This window comes from Oncorhynchus mykiss, chromosome 23 (genome assembly GCF_057628025.1).
Source record: "Oncorhynchus mykiss isolate SJ-2025 chromosome 23, ASM5762802v1, whole genome shotgun sequence".
Classification (NCBI taxonomy): domain Eukaryota; kingdom Metazoa; phylum Chordata; class Actinopteri; order Salmoniformes; family Salmonidae; genus Oncorhynchus; species Oncorhynchus mykiss.
The window spans coordinates 8,233,759-8,258,187 of NC_143044.1; the positions used below are offsets into that span (position 1 = coordinate 8,233,759).

The 24,429-nt window shown below is 43.1% G+C and overlaps 1 protein-coding gene across 2 annotated transcripts in view; it reads left to right on the plus strand.

Moving 5' to 3' along the window:
* Positions 1–2,362: 2,362 nt before the first annotated feature.
* Positions 2,363–24,429, plus strand: part of LOC110502359 (protein delta homolog 2-like) — a 33,834-nt gene continuing 11,767 nt past the window's right edge. The window contains exons 1-2 of one of the 2 annotated variants that reach the window (XM_036960498.2): positions 2,363–2,981; positions 15,625–15,717. In XM_036960498.2, coding sequence (XP_036816393.1) covers positions 15,639–15,717 — 79 coding nt within the window. In that variant the 5' untranslated portion in view covers positions 2,363–2,981; positions 15,625–15,638. Of the gene's footprint in view, positions 2,982–10,679; positions 10,904–15,624; positions 15,718–24,429 lie in introns of those variants that run through there. The other variant, XM_021580320.3, reaches the window with a different exon arrangement.

Below are 24,429 nucleotides of genomic sequence, written 5' to 3' on the forward strand. Positions count from 1 at the left end.
AGAAGTCAAGATCGACCATTATGATTTCAAACACAGCATCAGAATGAGTGGTTCTTGAGTGATAAGACTGGTTTGTTCTAATGATTCAGTTTCATTAATTGGATATAGTGCTGTTCAGTCTTGTTGTCTCAAGGGAGGGTTGTGGGCTCAACTGTTGCAGTCTTAAGAGGCCATCATACAAGGCACTGTTTGTCCTGGGAGAGGAATGGTGCATGTCAAGGTGACAAGGTCAAACACACGATGATCAGACCGTTTGTCTCCTTGTTTGGGGAGCGGTGTCTCCAGTTACCACGCCGACTGCTCTCGGGCCCGTCACTCAGGGCCCCAAATGATCCTCCTTCATTTTCACACACATACTGTATACAACTATGCATGTTCATACACACACACACTGAACACAAGCAAACCTTCACCCTCATCTTCGATACCAGGATCTACTCAACAGCCCAGCAACATGACTGTGTTTACCTCAGACGGTTCCTTAAAATACCATCCAAATAGCTTGCTTAGGCCATATTTTGCACACGTACAGCTTATTGTTCAAATGGCATTCCCACGGCCTCGACCTCACAACACAACCTTGCTTTTAAAGAGATAGTTTGGGATGTTGGCGATGAAGCAGTTTATCTACGCCCCAAGAGTCAGATGAACTTGTGGATATCAAACGATCCTTTTAAACTCAACGTACCACACAGAGAGGCATGCACGCAAAGCATCCTGACACCCAGACCAAAGACACGCAGGCTCTTCAAAAGCCCTCCAACTGGTAATGGTGAAAACTGTAAAGACATAATGCATGAGGCACTTGGGACAAGCGCTTAAGAGGACTTTAGTGCTCATTGGATATCTGAGTTGAATCCATGCAGTCAGGAGATTCTGGGTTTCTACAGCCATGGCATGTAAACATGCCATGTTAAAAAAAAAAAAACGGAATGTTTGTCGGCCATCCAGAGATTGAGGGCGGTTAGATGCCTGCTGGCCCTGCAATATTGTTCCCAAGCCCCAGCTGCTCCCAGGTCAAGGCTGCTGCTGGTGTGGAATGTTTGTGGTTTGCTCCTCCCGCCATTCAGCCCCATTCTCATCCCAAGATAAACAGACAAGCGTTTTGGGGCAGGTGGCTTTAGACAGGGGGGGTGGGCATATCCGTCCCCTCATATTCGGGAGTCATTCAATAGCTCCGCTATCAAGGTCTCTCCATGCTGACAGATAGCCCCTCGCGCCCCGCATTGTGTGCAGATTACAAGTGGTTAAGGGAGAAAGCATCTCACAGCTGCACCGCCTGGTTCAATGTGTTACCTTTCAACCCCCCTTAAATGGGCGGCTATTTCAAAGTCACCACTGGGCATGAGCAAATTTAGCGTTCCTCAGCCAACGTAACAATGAGCCCTGGGATTAGGTTACAACAAACAGGCCACATCCCCTGGGACACCATCCCGCCTCTGCCTCGGGCAGGGGACGGGCAACACATTTGCCAGAATGCAGCAAGGGGACACTGGCACGTCCGGCCCACCTCAAAGTGACAGGAGCGGAGCATCCCAGCAATGGAACGTTAATTCTCGCTCCCTGCTTGTAGCACACAGGGGGACGGAGGGTGTTAATGACCAGAGTGATATCTCCTTTCAAAACAAATATCTGGAAAGAGCAAAGAAGAACGAAAACTGTCCACTCGGACTTGTTGCATCAAAGTTGTTGGCCACTGTGTCTCAAGTGTCTTTCAGACAGTCAGGTGACTACTTCAGGCTGTGCATCTCTCTGAAGAGGACCTTACCTGAGCTCTGTGGGGCAACCGAATGTGAGTTCAGCTGCTCTCTCTCCGTCTTTTCGGTTTCAGCTAACAGAGTGGTGTGGTTGCACCTATCCAGGAGGGTTTACAGAGGGATCGGGACAAAGCAGATAGTCAGATGTCTGGCAGATGAAGAGGGCTTCGGGGCCTCTGTTTTTTTTTTGGGGGGGGGGGGGGGGGGGGGTGACCCGTGTAATAAAAATTGATTCCTGACATCAAGGCCAGTAAGACAAGCTTGAGTCTCTCTGTTGAGGTGATACTGAGCAACTTTTCCGTTCCTTGAAGGAACACTGGCTTTGGAAAATGTTCGAGGGTTAAACTAAGGTTTCTGTGTGGTTTGACGCTGACAGAAAAACACTTGCCGGGTGTTTAATGGACAATATAATATCCACACAACCAGCTTAGCTATCTGATATTCCATACAGCCGCCAGAGCAGTCTGACACAGAATCAATCAGAGAACGTGGATGGCAAGAGTTTGAGGACTCTGTGCACTGGAAAGGAAGAGTGGGTGAGTGAGTGAGTGAGTGAGTGAGTGAGTGAGTGAGCTACAGGAGAGCGAATGGTGGAGTCAGTGAGTGAGCACTTATCGTCCGTCCCCGGGGACAGAAACTTTCCACCAGCGCAATCCAACAACTTCTGTTCAAAGACCCCGAGAGCTGGTGGCTGCTGTCTGTTTTCTCTCTCTCCTTCTCCTCTCACTTTCTTCCACTTGGAGGGGCAATAAATAGCCACAGGTGTGTGGAACTGCCATCTAATCTGAACTTCATTTAACACGGCCACAAACAAGATATCCGGCAAAGGCGAAAGCTGTGACCCTCCCTCACTCTCTCTCTCTCAGCTCAATGAGGAAGTGAAAAGAGTGTGTGGCCTGGAGAGTCAGGTCTGCACCCAGAGGAGAGGGTGAGGCGTGGAGCAGCCAGAGAGGGTGTGAAGTGGGGTGGACGTGTGTCTCCTTGTTGTCCAGCTAGAGGGGGAGCAGTGGCTTCTCCAGCCTGTCTGCAGCTCACCACACATTAAAATAACCCAACACCCACCAGAGGGAGGCTGCTGCCCAGTGGGTGTGAGAGGACTGGACACACTTCAAGAGAGGAGCCCACCACCAGACTGATAGATTGGAGTGTAAGAGCACACTACGGGAGAGCTTTTCTCTACTTTTACAGAGTGAAGGACTGAGAGGAGTGTATTTGCATAACAAGGTAAGAACTGAAATAATTTCACATAGACTACAAAGACACATTTAATGTAGATCATTGTGTTTTGCTTGCAAAAGTGTCTGTGGGCAAAAGGTTGAGAGCAACCGGCTAAGTATATTAAAGGGAGAGTTCACCCAAATTACAAAATGGCGTGTTGGTTTTCTGTACACAGTCTATGGACAAGGTATGACAACAATCCAAGTTTTGATTACCTGGCCACTGTGTTAAATGCTAACCTTTTAGCATTTGTGACAACAATCCAATGCATGTCAATGGTACTAACAGTTGAAGTCGGAAGTTTACATACACTTACGTTAGAGTCATTAAAACTATTTTTTCAACCACTCCACAAATGTTTTGTTAAAAAACTATAGTTTTGGTAAGTCAGTTAGGACATCTACTTTGTGCATGACACAAGTCATTTTTCCTACAATTGTTTACAGACAGATTATTTAACTTATAATTCACTATCCAGTGGGTCAGAAGTTCCAGTGGGTCAGAAGTTTACATACACTAAGTTTACTGTGCCTTTAAACAGCTTGGACAATTCCAGAAAATGATGTCATGGCTTTAGAAGCTTCTGATAGGCTAATTGACATCATTTGAGTCAATTGGAGGTGTACCTGTGGATGTATTTCAAGGCCTACCTTCAAACTCAGTACCTATTTGCTTGACATCTTGCGAAAATCAAAAGAAATCAGCCAAGACCTCAGAAAAAAATTGTAGGCCTACCATGTTCATCAAAACAAATAATAGTACGCAAGTATAAACACCATGGGACCACGCATACTGCTCAGGAAGGAGACACGTTCTGTCTCCTAGAGATGAACGCACTTTGGTGCGAAAAGTGCAAATCAATCCAAGAACAACAGCAAAGGACCTTGTGAAGATGCTGGAGGACACCGGTACAAAAGTATCTATATCCACAGTAAAATGAGTCCTATATCGACATAACCTGAAAGGCCGCTCAGCATGGAAGAAACCACTGTTCCAAAACATCCATAAAAAAGCCAGACTATGGTTTGCAACTGCACATGGGGACAAAGATAGTACTTTTTGGAGAAATGTCCTCTGGTCTGATGAAACAAAAATTGACATGTTTGGCCATAATGACCATCCTTAGGTTTGGAGGAAAAAGGGGGATGCTTGCAAGCCGAAGAACACCATCCCAACCGTGAAGCACGGGGGTGGCAGCATCATGTTGTGGGGATGCTTTGCTGCAGGAGGGACTGGTGCACTTCACAAAATAGATGGCATCATGAGGCAGGAGAATTATGTGGATATATTGAAGCAACATCTCAAGACATCAGTTAAAGCTTGGTTGAAAATGGGTCTTCCAAAAGGACAATGACACTTCGAAGGTTGTGACAAAGGACAACAAAGTCAAGGTATTGGAGTGGCCATCACAAAGCCCTGACCTCAATCCTATAGAAAATTTGTGGGCAGAACTGAAAAAGCGCGTGCGAGCAAGGAGGCCTACAAACCTGACTTAGTTACACCAGCTCTGTTAGGAGGAATGGGCCAAAATTCACCCAACTTATTGTGAGAAGCTTGTGGAAGGCTACCCGAAACATTTGACCCAAGTTAAACAATTTAAAGGCAATGTTACCAAATACTAATTGAGTGTATGTAAACTTCTGACCCACTGGGAATGTGATGAAATAAATAAAAGCTTAAATAAATAATTCTCTCTATTGTTATTCTGACATTTCACATTCTTAAAATAAAGTGGTGATCCTAACTGACCTAAGACAGGGATTTTTTACTAGGATTAAATGTCAGGAATGATGAAAAACTGTATTTGGCTAAGGAGTATGTAAACTTCCGACTTCAACTGTATATTAACATGTTTGGCTTCATTGTCCAAATCATCCTAAAATATCTAGAAATGGATTGTGTAACTCAATTAAGTTACTTGAAGATGATTTGGACATGAAGCGCAAAAATGCTAATGTTTCAGGTATTTTACCCTGTTGAGACATGCTTTTGGTTCCTGGGGTCGAGTTATATTTTAAGCTCACTGACTTGCTCTGCTCACTTGGGATTCATTGTCCAGATCGAAAGCCACAGGCAAACAAATGTGGTGTCCATAACAAGGGGACCTCAGTGGCCAGTAAATCAGTTAATAAATACTCCCTAATAAAAATGCAACAAGAGTCTATAATCTGCTTTCACTGGCCCTCATAATGCATTCCCTGGAACCAGACTAGGAGTCGGGGCGACACGGCTTAGTGTAGGCAGGTGTGTGTGTAGCCTACACATGCGCGTGTCTGTTTGGGTGTTTGTGAGTTGCGCTGGTGAGAGAAAGAGTTTGTATTGATGAGAAAGTACTTCATAGTTGTCCGTAGCAGTGGTTCCCTTTTCTGTTCCAGGGACAACCAAATCACATCAAAAGCTCTTTTGAGGACCACCATTCGCGGAGTCTTCTTTTAACATAAAATACTGTATCTTGGTGATCAAATTTAGTACATTTTTCCAGTGAATGTAACAAATTAAAGGCATATTTTTATTTTTATTATAAACAATTTGCATTGTGAAAAATATATAAAACTCCTTATAATACCTACTACCAACTGTTATTATTGTTGGACGATTTTAGTTGATTTATTTTATCAACAAAGAAATGCAGAACACCTGCCAAACCCCCACTGGTTGGTAACCACTGATCAACAGCATACAGGCTCAGTCATTGACTGCATGTCAGACTCCAAGTCTGTAGGACAATACTATTGCAGCTTTATGAAAATGAAGCAGGTGAAAGGTAAGGACAATTCCTGTTCTCACGGATCTTGTTTCAGCCCACTTGCTTTTGATTTAATGCCCTTTAATTAACAGCAACGTAGACATGCAGGGCACATCCACAGAAATCCTGTATCAGGGACACTCATTTGCCAAGGCTCTATCATGTTATTTGCTGGCGGGAACAGTGCAGGGCTGGATATCCTCCATCGTCCTTCACCGTCACACAATCCCATCTCTCTGCTCTACAGATGCTTCCTAGTGATTTGTAGGAGCTGACAGAACCCAAGGCAGGGAGTATGTAACACACTTAGGGGTTGTTATTGGCAATATCAGGCCCAAAGGATTCTCGGGCTCAGTCATTGACTGCATGTCAGACTCCAAGTCTGTAGGACATTACTATTGCAGCTTTATGAAAATGAAGCAGGTGAAAGCGAAATGACTCATCGTGCACCACATGCCCTGTGATGAGGCAATATGCTGAAGAACCTTGTGGAGAATTGCCAGAAAGGCCTCTCTTTCGCACTGCCTCCCAAATGTTAGCAGCATCGGTCCTCTGTTGCCATAGCAGCCATTGACCCCTGTGAAGATCAACCAGTGATCTGGTGGGGTTCCAAGTAACTGGATTATTCACTTCCAGGGCTCATAGCATGTGAGAGGCCTTTCAAGGCACTCCTGTTCTGATAAAAGGAGGATGAGCCACACTGCCCAAACAATAAAGACAGATATTCAGTTCACGCAAGAAGCCTTTCCCTCCCTCAGACGCTGTATTCTCCCTCCAAATCCAAAATAAAGGAAAAAAAGGTGGCAGTGCAGTGACTCATACTATAAAGCTGAGTAGAGTTACCTTTCACAACAGAACCGTGCGTAACAGGGCAGGTCTATGGAGTTAGAAAGGACAAAGGAGAGGCAAACTCTTCATGTTCTGCCTTGTAGAGGAAATTGGCACTTGGGCCAATGGTAGTGCTCCAAGAGCATGTCACAAAGTACAGTATATACAGTTGAAGTCGGAAGTTTACATACACTTAGGTTGGAGTCATTAAAACTTGTTTTTCAACCACTCCACAAATGTCTTGTTAACAAACTATAGTTTTGGCAAGTCGGTTAGGACATCTACTTTGTGCATGATACAAGTCATTTTTCCAACAGTTGTTTACAGACAGATTATTTAACTTATAATTCACTGTATCACAGTTCCAGTGGGTCAGAAGTTTACATACACTAAGTTGATTGTGCCTTTAAACAGCTTGCAAAATTCCAGAAAATGATGTCATGGCTTTAGAAGCTTCTGAAAGGCTAATTGACACAATTTGAGTCAATTGGAGGTATACCTGTGGATGTATTTCAAGGCCTACCTTCAAACTCAGTGCCTCTTTGCTTGACGTCATTGGAAAATGAAAAGAAATCAGCCAAGACCTCAGAAAAATATTGTATACCTCCACAAGTCTGGTTCATCCTTGGGAGAAATTTCCAAACGCCTGAAAGTACCACGTTCATCTGTACAAACAATAGTACGCAAGTATAAACACCATGGGACCATGCAGCCGTCATACCGCTCACGAAGGAGACACGCTCTGTCTCCTAGAAATGAACGTACATTGGTGCGAAAAGTGCAAATCAATCCAAGAGCAACAGCAAAGGACCTTGTGAAGATGCTGGAGGAAGCTGGTACAAAAGTATCTACATCCACAGTAAAATGAGTCCTATAATCGACATAACCTGAAAGGCCGCTCAGCAAAGAAGAAGCCACTGCTCCAAAACCGCCATAAAAACAGCCATACCACAGTTTGCAACTGCACATGGGGTCAAGATCGTACTTTTTGTAGAAATGTCCTCTGGTCTGATGAAACAAAAATAGAAACATTTGGCCATAATGACCATCCTTATGTTTTGAAGGAACACCATCCCATCCATGAAGCACAGGGATGGCAGCATCATGTTATAGGGGTGCTTTGCTGCAGGAGCGACTGGTGCACTTCACAAAATAGATGGCATCATGAGGTCGGAAAATAAAGTGGATATATTGAAGCAACATCTCACGACATCATGTTAAAGCTTGGTCGCAAATGGGTCTTCCAAATGGACAATGACCCCAAACATACTTCCAAAGTTGTGGCAAAATGGCTTAAGGACAACAAAGCCAAGATATTGGAGTGGCCATCACAAAGCCCTGACCTCAATCCTATAGAACATTTGTGGACAGAACTGAAAAAGCGTGTGTGAGCAAGGAGGCCTACAAACCTGACTTAGTTACACCAGCTCTGTCAGGAGGAATGGGCCAAAATTCACCCAACTTAATGTGGGAAGCTTGTGGAAGGCTACCCGAAACATTTGACCCAAGTTAGACAATTTAAAGGCAATGCTACCAAATACTAATTGAGTGTATGTAAACTTATGACCCACTGGGAATGTGATGAAAGAAATAAAAGCTGAAATAAATAATTCTCTCACATTTCCCATTTTTTAAATAAAGTGGTGATCCTAACGGACCGAAGACAGGGATATTTTACTAGGATTAAATGTCATGAATTGTAAAAAACTGAGATGAAATGTATTTGGCTAAGGTGTATGTAAACTTCCGACTTCAACTGTAACTCCATTAAACATTGATTTGTATTCAGTATTTTTGTTGACATTACTGTTGCTTTTGTAGTGCCTAGAGGATTTAGAGGCCTGACCAACTTCTTTCCATATTCCTGAGCTTGACAATGTGTAACCAGAGCACACCTTGATTGGAATAGCTCTGGGTAGATAGTAAAACTTTAAAAGCCAGAGTAAACCAGAAAGATCATTCATCATGTCTAAAGAACATATGGGAAAATGTATTCAATAAGTCAAGTATTCTGGCGAAGTCGAGTTACACAACAGGACAATAGCATGTGAAGGTCTATTCCAGTTTTCCCACTGGTGTTCTATCAGCCTAGTCTGAGTGAGAACAATTGTAATTCCAAGACAACTATGGGAAAAGCACACAGACAGTAGACGCTCAACTCTTAACATTTGAACCCTTGATGACGTGAAGGTTCGTACATCTTTCAGTGCTACATTTTGTCCCAGAAATTTGGGCAAAACAATGTGATTTCAGTCCGAATTAAAGCAGGTAACAGCACAATATATTGGACACACATAATGCGTGTGTTTTCCTATCTCAGCTGAGTAGGAATGACAACAAAGTGGCCATATTTTCATTTGGAGGCATTACACTGAGAAAAACAAAACAAATGACAACAAACTTTTGTAATCTCTCTTTTTGTTGTGTGTAATGCATGCAAGTGTTCATTTAGCAATTTTCTAAATTGCAGTCATTGACATCAAATGTGGCTATTCAGAATTGAGGGGGTTTGGCAGGCTTATTAGAGAATAAAAGACTAACAGAAGCCATATACTCTCTGAAGAGAGCTACAGAGTGAATGCAATTACTTTTGTTTTTCATGTGGAGCAGATGCATCATAATCATGCTGTCTGAAAAGAGAGTCACTCAAATGTAGATATCAAATTGCCTGGTCGGATGGGTACAACAATAGGCATGCCATTATCCCAATATAAACACAATGTAGGCAGGCAGCAGAAAGCAGAACAGTTGAGTGCGCTTCTCCATTCATCTGAATTTGGAGTGATATTATTTGTACACGGAGACGGAGCCAGGACGGCACTAACCCACTGAGCACAGATGTCAGTTCAACGTCTAGTTTTGATTTACATTTGGTTGAGTTTTCAACTCACGTGAATGCAACAAAACATTTCATGTTGTCATTGGATTTATGTAAAAAAATTGGGTGAAAAAAAGACAACAATTTCCTTAAGTTGTTGATTTTTTACAAATCCAATGAATTTTCATCATTGCATAGATTTTTTGGGTTGAAATGACGTGGAAACAACGTTGTTTCAACAACTTTTTGCCCAGTGGGAAGGCTGTTTGGGTTGAGTGGAGTGGATGAAATCCATTGATGTGTCACAGGAGCTGTTGTGGGCTCCAGGAGTCAAATTCCATTTACAGCAGATGTGCAAGCTACACACCCAGGGTGACTGGCAAAGCTTTATAATGTGGTTTATTTCATTTATAATCAGGCTTTCAAGGCTTCTTACAAGTGAAATGGTACTACAGCCACTTGTAAAAACATGCGCCTGTAACCATTGTCTCTTAAAAACAATGATTTGCCGTCGTTAGCTGGACTAAACCAGACAGTAAAGTTAACACGAAAGGTGCAACAGAATTCTGATTGACATGGGAGATAAAATACATATTTGGGGTAAATGTTCTTTCACGATATGCAGTAAAACACAAGGACAAAGACACACTGTCAACAGGCAGTCACACATTTACAGTAAACACAAGCAGACGTACACTACGTGCACACACGCACACACACACACACACACACAGGCAGACGTACACGACGTGCACACACACACACACACACACACACACACACACACACACACACACACAAAGGTAGACATACACTACTGGCACACACACACACACATCAGCAGAAGGCAGTCATCCAGGCATGTAGGTGCCTGTTTTCTAAGGCACACAGTCGTGATATTGTGGAGATAATCCTCTAAAAAATGATCCTTTTCTTACTATCACCTGCAGTGGAACGTGTGGGCACAGCAACCATCCAACCTCAGGAGCCTGATCTGTCGCTACAGCAACAGGCATCCACTGACTAGCTCCACATTTCTAGGAGGTACAGAATACCAAGAAGCACACACAAGGGAGCTTGCTCGACACTCATCTCAAATGTGTTTCTCTAGTCTAGGAGGTTGAGATTCTGAGAAACAGCGACAGAAATCGATCACTCAATCTATGCTTGTGAGTCCATTGTCGAGTAGAAAGAAAGGTGATTATTAGACGTGATGGCTGTCTAATGGATGTAGACATTAATGGTGCCTGTCTCTTTAAGAGTTGGTCCTTGGCAGGTCTGTGCTGATAAGTGGGGAGGTGGATCCCTGCCTGTCTTTATTCTGCCTCTTCTTTCTCTGACAGGCTTTTTGATCAACAAACTCCTCCGTGCTGCCTGCTCCTGAACGTTCAGCCTGCTCCTGAAAGTGCTGCCTGCTCCTGAACGTGTGTCTGTGTAGCTCTAACATGTGTTTTTTACTGTTTGTGAGAGCACGTGTACCTACTCGCTCTATCCGAGGACTCTTATTCAGTGGTGAGGTGACCACCTTCAGCACAGGTGTGTAACATTCGTACAGTGTGTGTGTGTGTGTGTGTGTCTATACAATTCTAGGTAATTTTAACCTTCTTTAGGCAATATATTGTATCGTTTAGCAAATAAACCAGAATCAGAATTGCTGATTAGGGTTGTGGCATACAGTACATGAAAATGTGTGTGGGCACCTTGGTGAGTTATCTAATCTTGGTTAGATGGTGATTTTATGTTTATGCTAAATTGTGGCCGGCAATTTGCATATTTAAATTACATCTAGTTATCTTCTTGTTGTACTTAAAACTGAATTAAAAACATGTTTGCCACAAACCTACATGGAAAACGCACATTTCAAGTACAGTAATGTAATAAGTAAGATCGCAATGACTGAATGAAACAAAACCAAAAGTGCATCCTTATTTTGATTCGACGCCAATTTTGATTGAATTCGACACAAAGTGGTGGAGAAGTCAATGACTGTTAGCCTTTGAACATCGACCTCGATGGTCTTGTTATGATTCAATTTACCATGTACGCAATATGGTCAACAATTATCAGTGTTGGATTTACAGTCAGTATTCTGAACACTGTGAGGGAGGTTCTTTCTGGATGTTTTATCCTAGACACTCCATTGGTGGTTCAGTGACATAAGGACGTACTTCCAAATAGCCTATCCCAAATAGCACTTCCAATAAAATATTAATTGTGAAGAAAAAATAGGATGGTGACAAGAATATCACAGGAGATCCTGAACTCACACCTCGGTGATTTCACAGACGCACCGTAAAGACAATCAGTCATTTACAGTCACCACAGCGATAGAGCAACATTTACCTAAGAATACTATATAGTGAGAACAGGAGCGGGTGAGGTGAAGTACGGGTAAAGTGTTTTGGATTCCTGTGATCGGAAAAATAGAATTTAATTCAGCAGTTGATCACAAAACATTTATGTTGTAGCCAAAGGAGAAAAAGGGACAGAAGGTAGGTCTTAATCAAGATAGCTGCACTCAAGTATCTACTTCAAGCAGGTAACAGAGTAATCTTGTGGAAGGTCTATTGAAGTCGGACCTGTATCTGATTGATGAAGAGCCAGGCTGAGACGTGCTGCCTGCTGTTAGAATGTGTCCCCTGCTCTAGCTGTGAGCCCACAGGAAATACCCTCACATCTCTCTGCCAGACTCTATCAATATACTGAGAGAGATGGGCCCTATCCAAATCCCTGTGGGGAAACACATAGGGGACATGTAAAATGCATCTTCAGAAAGGAGAACAAGTGAGAAATGGAAGGATGGAAGGATCTAATTGTCATAGATGTAGATGTTGTGTCAGAAAGGCCAGTACATGTTACATTTGACGTACACTACCGGTCAAAAGTTTTAGGACACCTACTCATTCAAGGGTTTTTCTTTATTTTTTATTATTTTCCACATTGTAGAATAATAGTGAAGACATCAAAACTATGAAATAACACATACAGAATCATGTAGTAACCAAAGAAGTGTTAAACAAATCAAAATATATTTTATATTAGCCACCCTTTTCCTTGATGACTGCTTTGCACACTATTGGCATTCTCTCAACCAGCTTTATGAGGTAGTCACCTGGAATGCATTTCAATTAACAGGTGTGCCTTCTTAAAAGTTAATTTGTGGAATTTATTTTCTTCTTAATGTGTTTGAGCCAATCAGTTGTGTTGTGACAAGGTAGGGGTGGTATACAGAAGATAGCCCTATTTGCTAAAGACCAAGTCAATACTATGGCAAGAACAGCTCAAATAAGCAAAGAGAAATCTGTCATTTCATCAATCTGTCATTTCCATCATTATAAGACTTGAAGGTCGGTCAATACGGAACATTTCTAGAACTTTGAAAAAACCATCAAGTGCTATGATGAAACTGGCTCTCATGAGGAAGGAAGACCCAGAGTTACCTCTGCTGCAGAGGATAAGTTCATTAGAGTTACACTGCCTGTGATTTATTTAGAATTCAAGGCACACTTAACCAGCATGGCTACCACAGCATTCTGCAGCGATACGCCATCCCATCTGGTTTGGGCTTAGTGGGACTATAATTTGTTTTTCAACAGGACAATGACCCAACACACCTCCAGGCTGTGTAAGGGCTATTTTACCAAGAAGGAGAGTGATGGAGTGCTGCATCAGATGACCTGGCCTCCACAATACCCCAACCTCAACCAAATTGAAATGGTTTGGGATGAGTCTGACCACATAGTGAAGGAAAAGCAGCCAACAAGTGCTCAGCATATGTGGGAACTTCTTCAAGACTGTTGGAAAAGCATTCCAGGTGAAGCTGATTGAGAGAATGCCAAGAGTGTGCAAAGCTGTCATCAATGCAAAAGGTGGCAACTTTGAAGAATCTCAAATATAAAATATATTTTGATTTGTTTAACACTTTTTTGGTTACTACATGATTCCATATGTGTTATTTCATCGTTTTGATGTCTTCACTATTATTTTACAATATATAAAATAGTCAAAATACAGAAAAATACTTGAAAGAGTAGGTGTTCTAAAACTTTTGATCGTTAGTTTAGTCGGTGAGATTTTTGTGAGTGTGGGAAACAAATCCATACGATTCAGTTGTTGGGTTTATATTTACATTTATCACATTCTTGTCAAGACTTGAGCCAGAAGAGACAGCGTACTTGATCATTTACATGGAATCCAACGCATCAAAGACAATGGACTGTGGCTATTTAATGTGGCATGGGGAAATAGCCCTCCTATTATGGAATTAAAACTCCTCTTGGGTTTCCAGTTCAAAGCAGGGCCCGGCCTTCCGAGTGGCGCAGCCGTCTAAGGCACTGCACCGCAGCGCTTGAGGCATCACTACAGACCCGGGTTCAGTCCCGGGCTGTGTTGCAGCCGGCCGCGACCGGGAGACCCATGAGGTGGTGCACAATTGTCCCAGCATCATCCGGGTTAGGGGAGGGTTTGGCCCGCCGGGATGTCCTTGTCCCATTGCGCTCTAGCAGCTCCTGTGTTGGGCCGGGTGAACAGTGCGGCTGGCTTCCGGGTTAAGCGAGCAGTGCGTCAAGAAGCAGTGTGGCTTGGCAGGGTCATGTTTCAGAGGAAGTATGGCTCTCAACCTTCGCCTCTCCCGAGTCCGTACAGGAGTTGCAGTGGTGGGCAAGACTGTAACTACCAATTGGATATCACAAAATTGGGGAGAAAAATGGGTAAAAAATTTAACAAAAAATAATAGGGCCCATGTTGGCTCTCATTAGCAGCTCACAAAGTTCCATTGGGCTATAGCGGGAACAGGGAAAGGGCCAGTTGTTGCCCAGCAGCCACATTCACAATGGCAATTCAATGGAATCCCATAATGACAATTGGGAGATTACTGAGAAGTATATGAAAACTACAGCCAATTGTAAGGCTGAAAGGTATAGCTCCCGACCCCTTGCTCTTAGTTTGCTCCATTCCAGGGACAGCTGGAAAGGTCAACTTGCCATTGCATAGAAAAGTGAGAACAGCACCTTCATCTGGATAAGACATTTAGATGGACCTGGATAGGGTCGAGTCGGCTGACTGCCAAGTGGATATCAAAAATGTAAGTTCAAGTGCTGTGTGGCGGCAATGCAAATGTGATATACCGGAGTCACTGCATACTCTAGCCATTTAAATGGTTTAGCAGACTGCTGTAAGCAAAGAGAACACGGTCACATGTCAGATAGGTAACTAATAGCAACGATACAACACGGTTGGAGGAGCAGGTTTATGCAGTAACCTTGGATGCAGTATCACTGCAATAATCTCAAGAAGACATAATGGTAAGTGGGTAGATTCGTATGTTGGGTGGTCAGAGAGAGAGAGAGAGAGAGAGAGGTGGCACTGGAGTGATGTGGCCTTGTTGTAAATGTCCAGTATTAAAGATTCACACAATGTTGTAAATTATTGAGTGAGTGTCAGTTGCCTGTCGAGGTGATCGGGTTTCTTTCAGTTTGATCTTTGGAGGAGTTGGAGGAGTGTTTCAGCACTCCTGACTAACTCTTGACTAACAGCATGCTTCATTTTGATACGGAGTAAGCAAAGCCCCTCTTCTGAGTTGATAGCTGTTTCTCTCCAGGACCAACACTTGTCCTTGAATGCCATCATGTCTGAGCTGATTTATAACTGGGACACCTGGTTAAGTGTCCTTTATCGAAACGATGACAGCAGAATAAGAGTTATGAGCCAAGATGTAATGAACCTGCAGGCCTCCGCGGCGGAATGTCTCACTCCTGTTTTGTAACCTTCGGAGACCCCTTTGTGGCCACAAAGCATGTTCACCTTATGGTAGAGTTGGGAAGATAAACCGACACCGACCATACTGATCACTTTTTGCAGGCATTTTGCTGATATCGTTCATTACGATAAGTAGCCTATACTAGAGAAGTGTCAACTACACTACAGAAATGTGAACTTTGAAAGGAAACAAGTTTGCTAATATGGGTGATTGTTGATGGGACAATTGATGTCTACGACCATCAAACTAGAAGTAGTGGTTTAAAGGATAAACACTGTGGTGCTCATTAATGTTGTAAACGTATCGTTCTATTTGTCGTTATCGCATCAATTCGGACAATTTATTGCGATATGTATTTTTGCCCATATCGCCCAGCTCTACCTTTATGGTAGAGATTTATGTCATGCCAAAGATAGATGTCCCTTCATTCGAGTCCTGTGTATCGGCACAAGGTTAACCTCCTAAAGCCTAAGGAGGAATCTTCTGTGCTCCATTTCAGATCCCCTTTGCACCATGCCTCTGAGAGACTCAGTCACGCTGCTGCTCTGGAGTTGCTGCGTACTACTGCTTGTCCACCAATGCGAGGGTCAAGGTAAGGCATTTGCTGCATGTCAATCGGTGCTCTACATCCTATAGTACATACAGTGGGTTCCGAAAAGGATTGACACCCTTGATGAAGATGAGCAAAAATCACTATGAAATAAATAATTGAAATACTGAGCTATATTGTATGTAATGTTCCTTCTAAGCTGCGCGTGTGCGCGGGGGCGCAGCTCACCGGGGACTGCCATGCAGAAGAAATATCAGTCCACGCAGAGAAGCACGAGATTGAACTCCCCTCAACTCCCCTAAATGTAGCGACGTGTGCACATTTGTACACATGTTCATATCCTTTGCTAGTTAGTGAGTTATTAGCCCAGTTGTAGATCATTTGTTGTCCTCAATGGGGGAGTGATTGTTTCCTACAAGAGCACAAAACGTGTACATTTCTAGACAGCTTTGAAAAGTGAGTCAGGTAAAGAGTTGTAATTTTTATTTGATTTTTGTCTTAAAGGGCAGTGTTGCATTTTGAGACAGACTTGAATAAGCTACGTAGCCAATACATAGAGGGTAGCATAAGTTGACTGATTCTCTGTAATAAGTGTATTTGGAATAATGATACATTTACTTTTTGTGAAGTGGTTTCTAGCATCAAACTACACAACCGTCACCTCCTTGTCTGAAGGACAAGTGGATAAACAGGTTAATATCAAGCCCTGCATGTTTTTTTCAAACGTCTCATGGGCCTACATTGAACATTGGCTGTGTGACATTGGCTGCTACTGTAGGCTGAATGAAAGAACAGCTGTTTCCATGTTAAAATGTTATGTGATGCATTGTTTCCATTGTTTTTGATGGTAGGTCACTCTGGTAGGCCTAGATTCAAATAGTCACAGTAGCCTACCTGACCACTGTTACACTAACTTAAAGCAGATACAACCTCAGTGTTCACAGTAAAGGCGCCCAGAAGTTGCACAGAATATTAGCTCAGTGACAACATTCTTTTTGAGAGAACATTGATTGTATGCTAAATCGATTGTCATTTGGCCAAAAAATTACAAAAACATATATCTCAAAAAGATAGGGGTCAAAATGAATCCTGTTTTCAATACCTCACCATGCGAGGGTAACGGCACTGAGCCTTTTTGTAAAATGCTTTATGAGTTTGAGAACACACTAAGAGGGATCTTAGACCATTCCTCCATACAGAATCCTTCCAGATCCTTGATATCCTTCGTCTGGACTGTCCTCTTCAATTCAAACCACGGTTTTCAACGGGTTTGAAGCCTGGGATGACCATTGCAAAATGTTGATTTTGTGGCCAATTAACAATTTCTTTAGTATACAATATAGCTCAGTATTTGAATTAATTATTTTATCCAGTAATTTTTTTGCTCATCTTTATCAAGGATGTGAATAATTTCGGACCCCACGGATTATGTACTCCTAGACAGAGAGCCCTGGCAACTGTGCATGTGAGTGCATCTGATACTGTATGCTGGGTAACTATCAGGTTTAAGCCAAAGGATCAATACGATTTCTGCTGATAAAAGTAAACAAAACTCTGTTAAAAACATACATCAGAAGTAGTTTGATATAGAATTATTAAATACATTATTTACATTTTAAAAAACAAGCACACTTCATAATTTAGAAAAATAAAAACGTTGTGTGCAACAGCGAATGTGAACACTCAATAAAACATTATTTAAAGCATGAAGTACAGAGATTCTTAACTGAATTTCAATTTAAACTTTGAACATTGCTGTCTGTGCATGAAGAATCATGTTCTTGAATCAGTCATAATCTTCCCTCAGTACGGAGCGCAGTATCACAAACAGAGATGCTTTTTCTCTCCTCCCTTCGCTGTGAAATTCCTGTCTGGTTAAAGAATGTGATTCATTTTTGCGTCGCCCCCTGGGGTGAGAAGGGAAGCCGTGATGTGGTAGGAGGCATTGTGACAAAAGGTGTGACACGTGTGTCAGAAGACAGGAATGTCCTCTGTGTTACAGTAGTAGTCAATAGCCATTGGTTTTGCTTTAAGGATAAAGGGTCATAGAGCCTATCCTGGCCTGTCTACCTCTTCAAGCCTCGCCAAGAGCCTCGGGGCCATGGGATAAGGCAGTTGATGCTCCCTGCTCGGCCGTCCTACCTAAATATTTTTCTAGCGGCACAAGCAGCTGGAGTGGATACAGAGATTGAATGATCCTTAATTTCTCAAGGATCTGGTTACAATTCTCTTAGCTCCTTCAGACGCTGGTGCCCCCTCGCACGTCTCTCCTCACCCCCTTCCTCCTTAATCTGGACTTAGGGCACACGTGCGCGTGGGCGGGTGGCCGGCACGCGGCCCGTCTTGGGATCAAAATGGAGGAAACCAAAACCTGTGCTGCGTGTATAACTGGCACCAAAGCGCTTGCTGAGGCATGAGCAGGGGAGGTTGGGGGGGGGGGGATAAAGTTTCATGGCCAGGAGTAAATTTAGATCCCTCTGGTTTTAACATGAAGAGACTCCGTGAGGCCCGGTGTGTAAAGTACCCCTCCAGAAGAGCACTGGGCAGCTTGCAGGCCCTGAGGGCCAGACTGGGGAAGAAAACAGCACCTGTCCCCCCATGATTAGATGGTAAATCAGAAGCTCTTAAAGAACACTGCTCCAAACAAAGGACAGTGTGTTTAACAGTTGGTGGTCCAGTCATTATTTCCCATGATTATCTGGTGATACATAAGCTAGTGACAAGGCCCTGGTCCAAAGCCTGGATACATACGATATCACCACCCAGCATTCTATGAATGACAAGTTGACAACTTAATAAGTTACTACAATACTATAGTATACTGCATACACACAGTTGTCATTGTTAATATTCTGGCAATGTTTATACTGTTTAAAAAAAAGTGTTATCTTGCTCAATAATCAATCAGCCAGGGTACTTCTTACTGATTAGTTTAGGACTATTTTCCCTGATTCCAAGTCTCCCGGGATGTTTTCTGTTGCTGATTCTGAGCCCTGGGTCTAGTTGGGGCATGTGTGTCTTCATGGTTCCAGTCTTAGCAGAGCTGGAGGGAACCTACTACAAACAAACAAAGCCCACCACAGGGACAGGGAATGGGGCTGACCAGACAGGCATCCCTGGCAGACAGTGGATGGGACTAGTCTTCTCTGACTTGCTGCAGGGCCAGCAGCAGGAATGATAGGCAGGCGGGAGGGCTGCTGTACTTTCCTGGACCTCTGAGAGCAGGCTGACTTGTCTCATCAGTCTGTCCACACTCTGCAGTGATCAGACGGCTGTTTGTCCGTCTACCCTGGCATGCTCATTCCCTCCCTACGGACATGTGCATGATATGTGCAGTATGGCTACCCAAGCCTTTGGCGCACGCCCATCCTGCATACTCCTTCTCCTCTCTGTCCCTCTCACTCTTCTCCCTCATCCTGATGCTCACTGTGGTCCAACTCAAACTGCAGGCTAGTTCCACTTCCATCCCCTTAAATTCTCAATATGTCTTTCTTCATACCAGATATAACACACTTCACACAGCGCTTCAAGAGCCTTTGAAGTTTACTCTAATAAACCATGCAGAAAAAAGTTGGAAAGAAAAGGGCCTCCATGCAACTTTACCACCAGGGATGAGAAATTACAGAAATATTCTCTCATCTAAACCTGAGGCACTGGCAGCATGGGGTAAATAGCACCTGAAGGATTGTTGATGGTGTGTACTGTGGACATCCTCCATGCCTTTTAATGACGCGGTACAGAACAAGCAAGTGGCTGGATCAGGGCTCAATTAAATTGTTCTTGCTTTGCGTACACAGTAACATTTTAACATATTTCTTTCCGGTGGTCATACAGTGCCTTGCGAAAGTATTTGGCCCCCTTGAACTTTGCGACCTTTTGCCACATTTCAGGCTTCAAACTTAAAGATATAAAACTGTATTTTTTTGTGAAGAATCAACAACAAGTGGGACACAATCATGAAGTGGAACGACATTTATTGGATATTTCAAACTTTTTTAACAAATCAAGAACTGAAAAATTGGGCGTGCAAAATTATTCAGCCCCCTTAAGTTAATACTTTGTAGCGCCACCTTTGGCTACGATTACAGCTGTAAGTCGCTTGGGGTATGTCTCTATCAGTTTTGCACATCGAGAGACTGAAATTTTTTCCCATTCCTTCTTGCAAAACAGCTCGAGCTCAGTGAGGTTGGATGGAGAGCATTTGTGAACAGCAGTTTTCAGTTCTTTCCACAGATTCTCGATTGGATTCAGGTCTGGACTTTGACTTGGCCATTCTAACACCTGGATATGTTTATTTTTGAACCATTCCATTGTAGATTCTGCTTTTTGTTTTGGATCATTGTCTTGTTGGAAGAAAAATCTCTGTCCCAGTCTCAGGTCTTTTGCAGACTCCATCAGGTTTTCTTCCAGAATGGTCCTGTATTTGGCTCCATCCATCTTCCCATCAATTTTAACCATCTTCCCTGTCCCTGCTGAAGAAAAGCAGGCCCAAACCATGATGCTGCCACCACCATGTTTGACAGTGGGGATGGTGTGTTCAGCTGTGTTGCTTTTACGCCAAACATAACGTTTTGCATTGTTGCCAAAAAGTTCAATTTTGGTTTCATCTGACCAGAGCACCTTCTTCCACATGTTTGGTGTGTCTCCCAGGTGTCTTGTGGCAAACTTTAAACAACACTTTTTATGGATATCTTTAAGAAATGGCTTTCTTCTTGCCACTCTTCCATAAAGGCCAGATTTGTGCAATATACGACTGATTGTTGTCCTATGGACAGAGTCTCCCACCTCAGCTGTAGATCTCTGCAGTTCATCCAGAGTGATCATGGGCCTCTTGGCTGCATCTCTGATCAGTCTTCTCCTTGTATGAGCTGAAAGTTTAGAGGGACGGCCAGGTCTTGGTAGATTTGCAGTGGTCTGATACTCCTTCCATTTCAATATTATCGCTTGCACAGTGCTCCTTGGGATGTTTAAAGCTTGGGAAATCTTTTTGTATCCAAATCCGGCTTTAAACTTCTTCACAACAGTATCTCGGACCTGCCTGGTGTGTTCCTTGTTCTTCATGATGCTCTCTGCGCTTTTAACGGACCTCTGAGACTATCACAGTGCAGGTGCATTTATACAGAGACTTGATTACACACAGGTGGATTGTATTTATCCTCATTAGTCATTTAGGTCAACATTGGATCATTCAGAGATCCTCACTGAACTTTTGGAGAGAGTTTGCTGCACTGAAAGTAAAGGGGCTGAATAATTTTGCACGCCCAATTTTTCAGTTTTTGATTTGTTAAAAAAGTTTGAAATATCCAATAAATGTCGTTCCACTTCATGATTGTGTCCCACTTGTTGTTGATTCTTCACAAAAAAATACAGTTTTATATCTTTATGTTTGAAGCCTGAAATGTGGCAAAAGGTCGCAAAGTTCAAGGGGGCCGAATACTTTCGCAAGGCACTGTATAAAATTGCAAAACGTTCCTAGATAGACACGGATATATAATGGCGGGTTTAATTAAATTCAGCCTTAAGTCATATAAGATGCGACAAGTATGTTGTTATATTCAACCAAACATGCTTTTAAAAAGAGCTCAGTTTCATTTTTGCATGTCAAAAACAGATATTAGGTCTCTGAAAATAACAGCTTACTGCAATATTCCCATTGTCTGTGGGATTTAAAAAAAAAAATGTATAGCTTCCCCGTTTAGAATACATGAGCTAACGCATTTCTTTGTTCAAGGTCCGCTTTGTTGCCACGGACACAGGGTTTACTGCAGCCAACTGTCGTGTTGTTCATGGAAAATGCCTGCAATTCCACATCAATATAATGACTTTCTGCAGCATTGCATGCATTCACAACTGAAGGATATCTCAATTGTCTTGTGGTACATATAACTGCCAAAGCTACACTATTCTAAATGTTGAGATGTGAAGATGCAACAATGATAAGAAACATAGTCAGTTGAGCTGAGAAACTAAACAGACTAGGCTAACAGACTAGGCTATACGAGAAAATGTACTATTGTATATCAAATAAAGAATTTGTATAAATTACTGCTCAGGTCACAAAGAGAAAAGCTGTTTTACTGTAAAAACTCTGCTCTACAAATCTCTCTGTATAGTGACAGGGTTCGGGTACAGTACTACAGGGTGGGAGGTGAGAAAAGGAGTGATTGTGAATTCCAGTGGTGTTTGGGCAGAGTTTGTGCGGGCGGAGACATGACTGTACAGCATTCCTCTCCTCCCACCGCACGCGCTCCCCTCGTGCGGCTCACCGCTACCACACGCACCCCACACACCCTACCTGGCAAGCCCCCATTATTTACTATAGCCAAGTACAGACAGTACATAGGTATGCCTAAGGCCGGCCAAATCAACTAGTAACAACAGCTGATGACAATAAGAGATTAATCACATATCCCTTTAGTAGTAAATGCTTGCCAGTTCATGGGGATATTTAATAACTCAGCGATGCAGCTTAAGTTACCTTTCTGAAACCAATAGCATATAATTTCATAGTCAGATACAATCATATAAAACCCCAAGTGAAATCAAAGTGTGTGACTCATCATGTGGGCATTCGTCTATCCTCATCCCCACTCCCAAGGTGTCACGTTTCATTAGTCAAATGTACAGGATACACATGGTATACAATGTCCAACGAAGTCCTTATTGTAGGTTCCTTCTCGACAATGCGGCGACAATAAGACATAATAAAAGATAAGAATACGAACATGAAGTAAACGGCTCAGTAGAATAGAAGAAACATTTTAGCGGAAGTATAATACAGGAAGGCACAATTTACAGTGCAATATTGACATGTATCAGGGATGGGGGGGATTGGGGGGAGTGTTTAAATTGAACAGTATTAGAAAGAGTAAAGAGTAAATGAGTGCGTGTGTGAGTGCATGAACAGCTCATAGCTGGGATGATGCTGCAGGACTTCCTCAGGACTTCCTCAGGCACTGTTTCAAGTATATGTCCCGGATGGGTGGGTAAACGGCCCCAGTGATGTACTGGGCTGTCTTCACTACTCGCTGGAGGTCCTTGCGGTCGTGGACGAAGCAATTCCTGTACCAGGCCATGATGCAACTGGGGAGGAGACTCTGGATAGTGCAGTGGTAATACTTGGAGAGGACCCAGGGTAGCATTCCGAATTTCTTCAGCAGTCTGAGGAAGCAGAGGCGCTGTTGCGCCCTCTTGACTAGAGTGGTGGTGTTGATGGTCCATGTCAAGTCATCAGTGACGTGGACACCAAGGAACTTAAAACTGCTGACACTCTCTACTGCAGTCCCGTGGATGTGGATCGGGCGTGTTCCCTCCTCTGCTTCCTGAAGGCTGATGTTGAGGAAGAGGTTGATGTCCTGGCACCATAATGCTAGTTCACTTACCTCATCCAGCTCGTCGTTGTAGGTTATCAGGCCTACAACCGTGGTGTCGTCAGCAAACGTTATGATGAAGTTGGCGTCGTGCAAAGCCACACAGCCGTGGGTCAACAGGGAGTACAGCAAAGGACTGAGGACACACCCCTGGAGAGTCAATGAGAAGAAGGTATTGTCAAGATGGCGCCGACGTAGAGAAGGGCGAGATCTTACGAGTTCCAACCCATCGTTGCTATTTAGTGACTTTTTTCATGTTAATCTTTGTTTTTTTTTGTGCAGAAAGTTCATACTATTATCAAATATGACGCCAAGCACTTCTGGACATCAGATCGACAGTTACTAACCTCGATTTTGACTTCAAATCCGACTTGAGAAATGGGTCCTTGGCGCCCTCCAGCCAGTGTCTACACTCCTCTAATGCCAACTTCGACACCAGGAGCTCCCGATCGCTAGTTCCCCTCTGCAGGAGACAGTTTCTTTGAGGAATATGCACATGGATACAATTTTTGTGGATTACCTTGTCGTTTGGACAGGACGGCCCCCAGGCCCACTTCTGAAGCATCCACCTCCACCACGAATGGCAGCATAGGACCTGGGTGTTTGAGCAACGGGTGAAGGTGAAACGTTCCTTCAGTAGGTGGAAGGCTTCGTTGGCTGCAGAACTCCACCCCAACTTATGGGGACCACCCTTGAGGAGCGAGGCAAGATGATAGAGCTATAGGCGATAGAGCTAAAGTTATTGATGAAACGGCGGTAGAAGTTGGCAAACCCTAAAAACTGTTGTAACCCCTTTATGGTGGTTGGGACTGGCCATGCTCTGACAGCATCTACCTTTAACACAGAAAGGAGACAGCTTCCTGATGGAATTGACACTTCTTTGCTTCAACATATAGTTGGTTAGAATACCAGCGAGGTCGAGAGCCGGAGTGAGGGAGCGGGAGTAGACGTGACAGTATGGAACATTTCTGGGATCTTTTATTTCAGCTCATGTAAAGTGTTGGTATCATCTTTCATGTTGAGTTTATATTTTTGTTCAGTGTAAATATATGTATAAACCTGGTGACTTGAGCCCTGAATGCTGATTGGCTGACAGCCATGGCATATCAGACCGTATCCCACGGGTATGACAAAACATTTATTTTTACCGCTATAATTACGTTAGTAACCATTTTATAATAGCAATAAGACACCACGGAAGTTTGTGGTATATCAAATCAAATTTTATTAGTCACATGCGCCGAACACAACTTACTTACAAGCTCCTAACCAACAATGCAGTTTAAAAAAAAATGCCTTAAGAATAAGAAATAAAAGTAACAAATAATTAAAGAGCAGCAATAACAATAGCGAGACTATATACAGGGGGGTACCGGTACAGAGT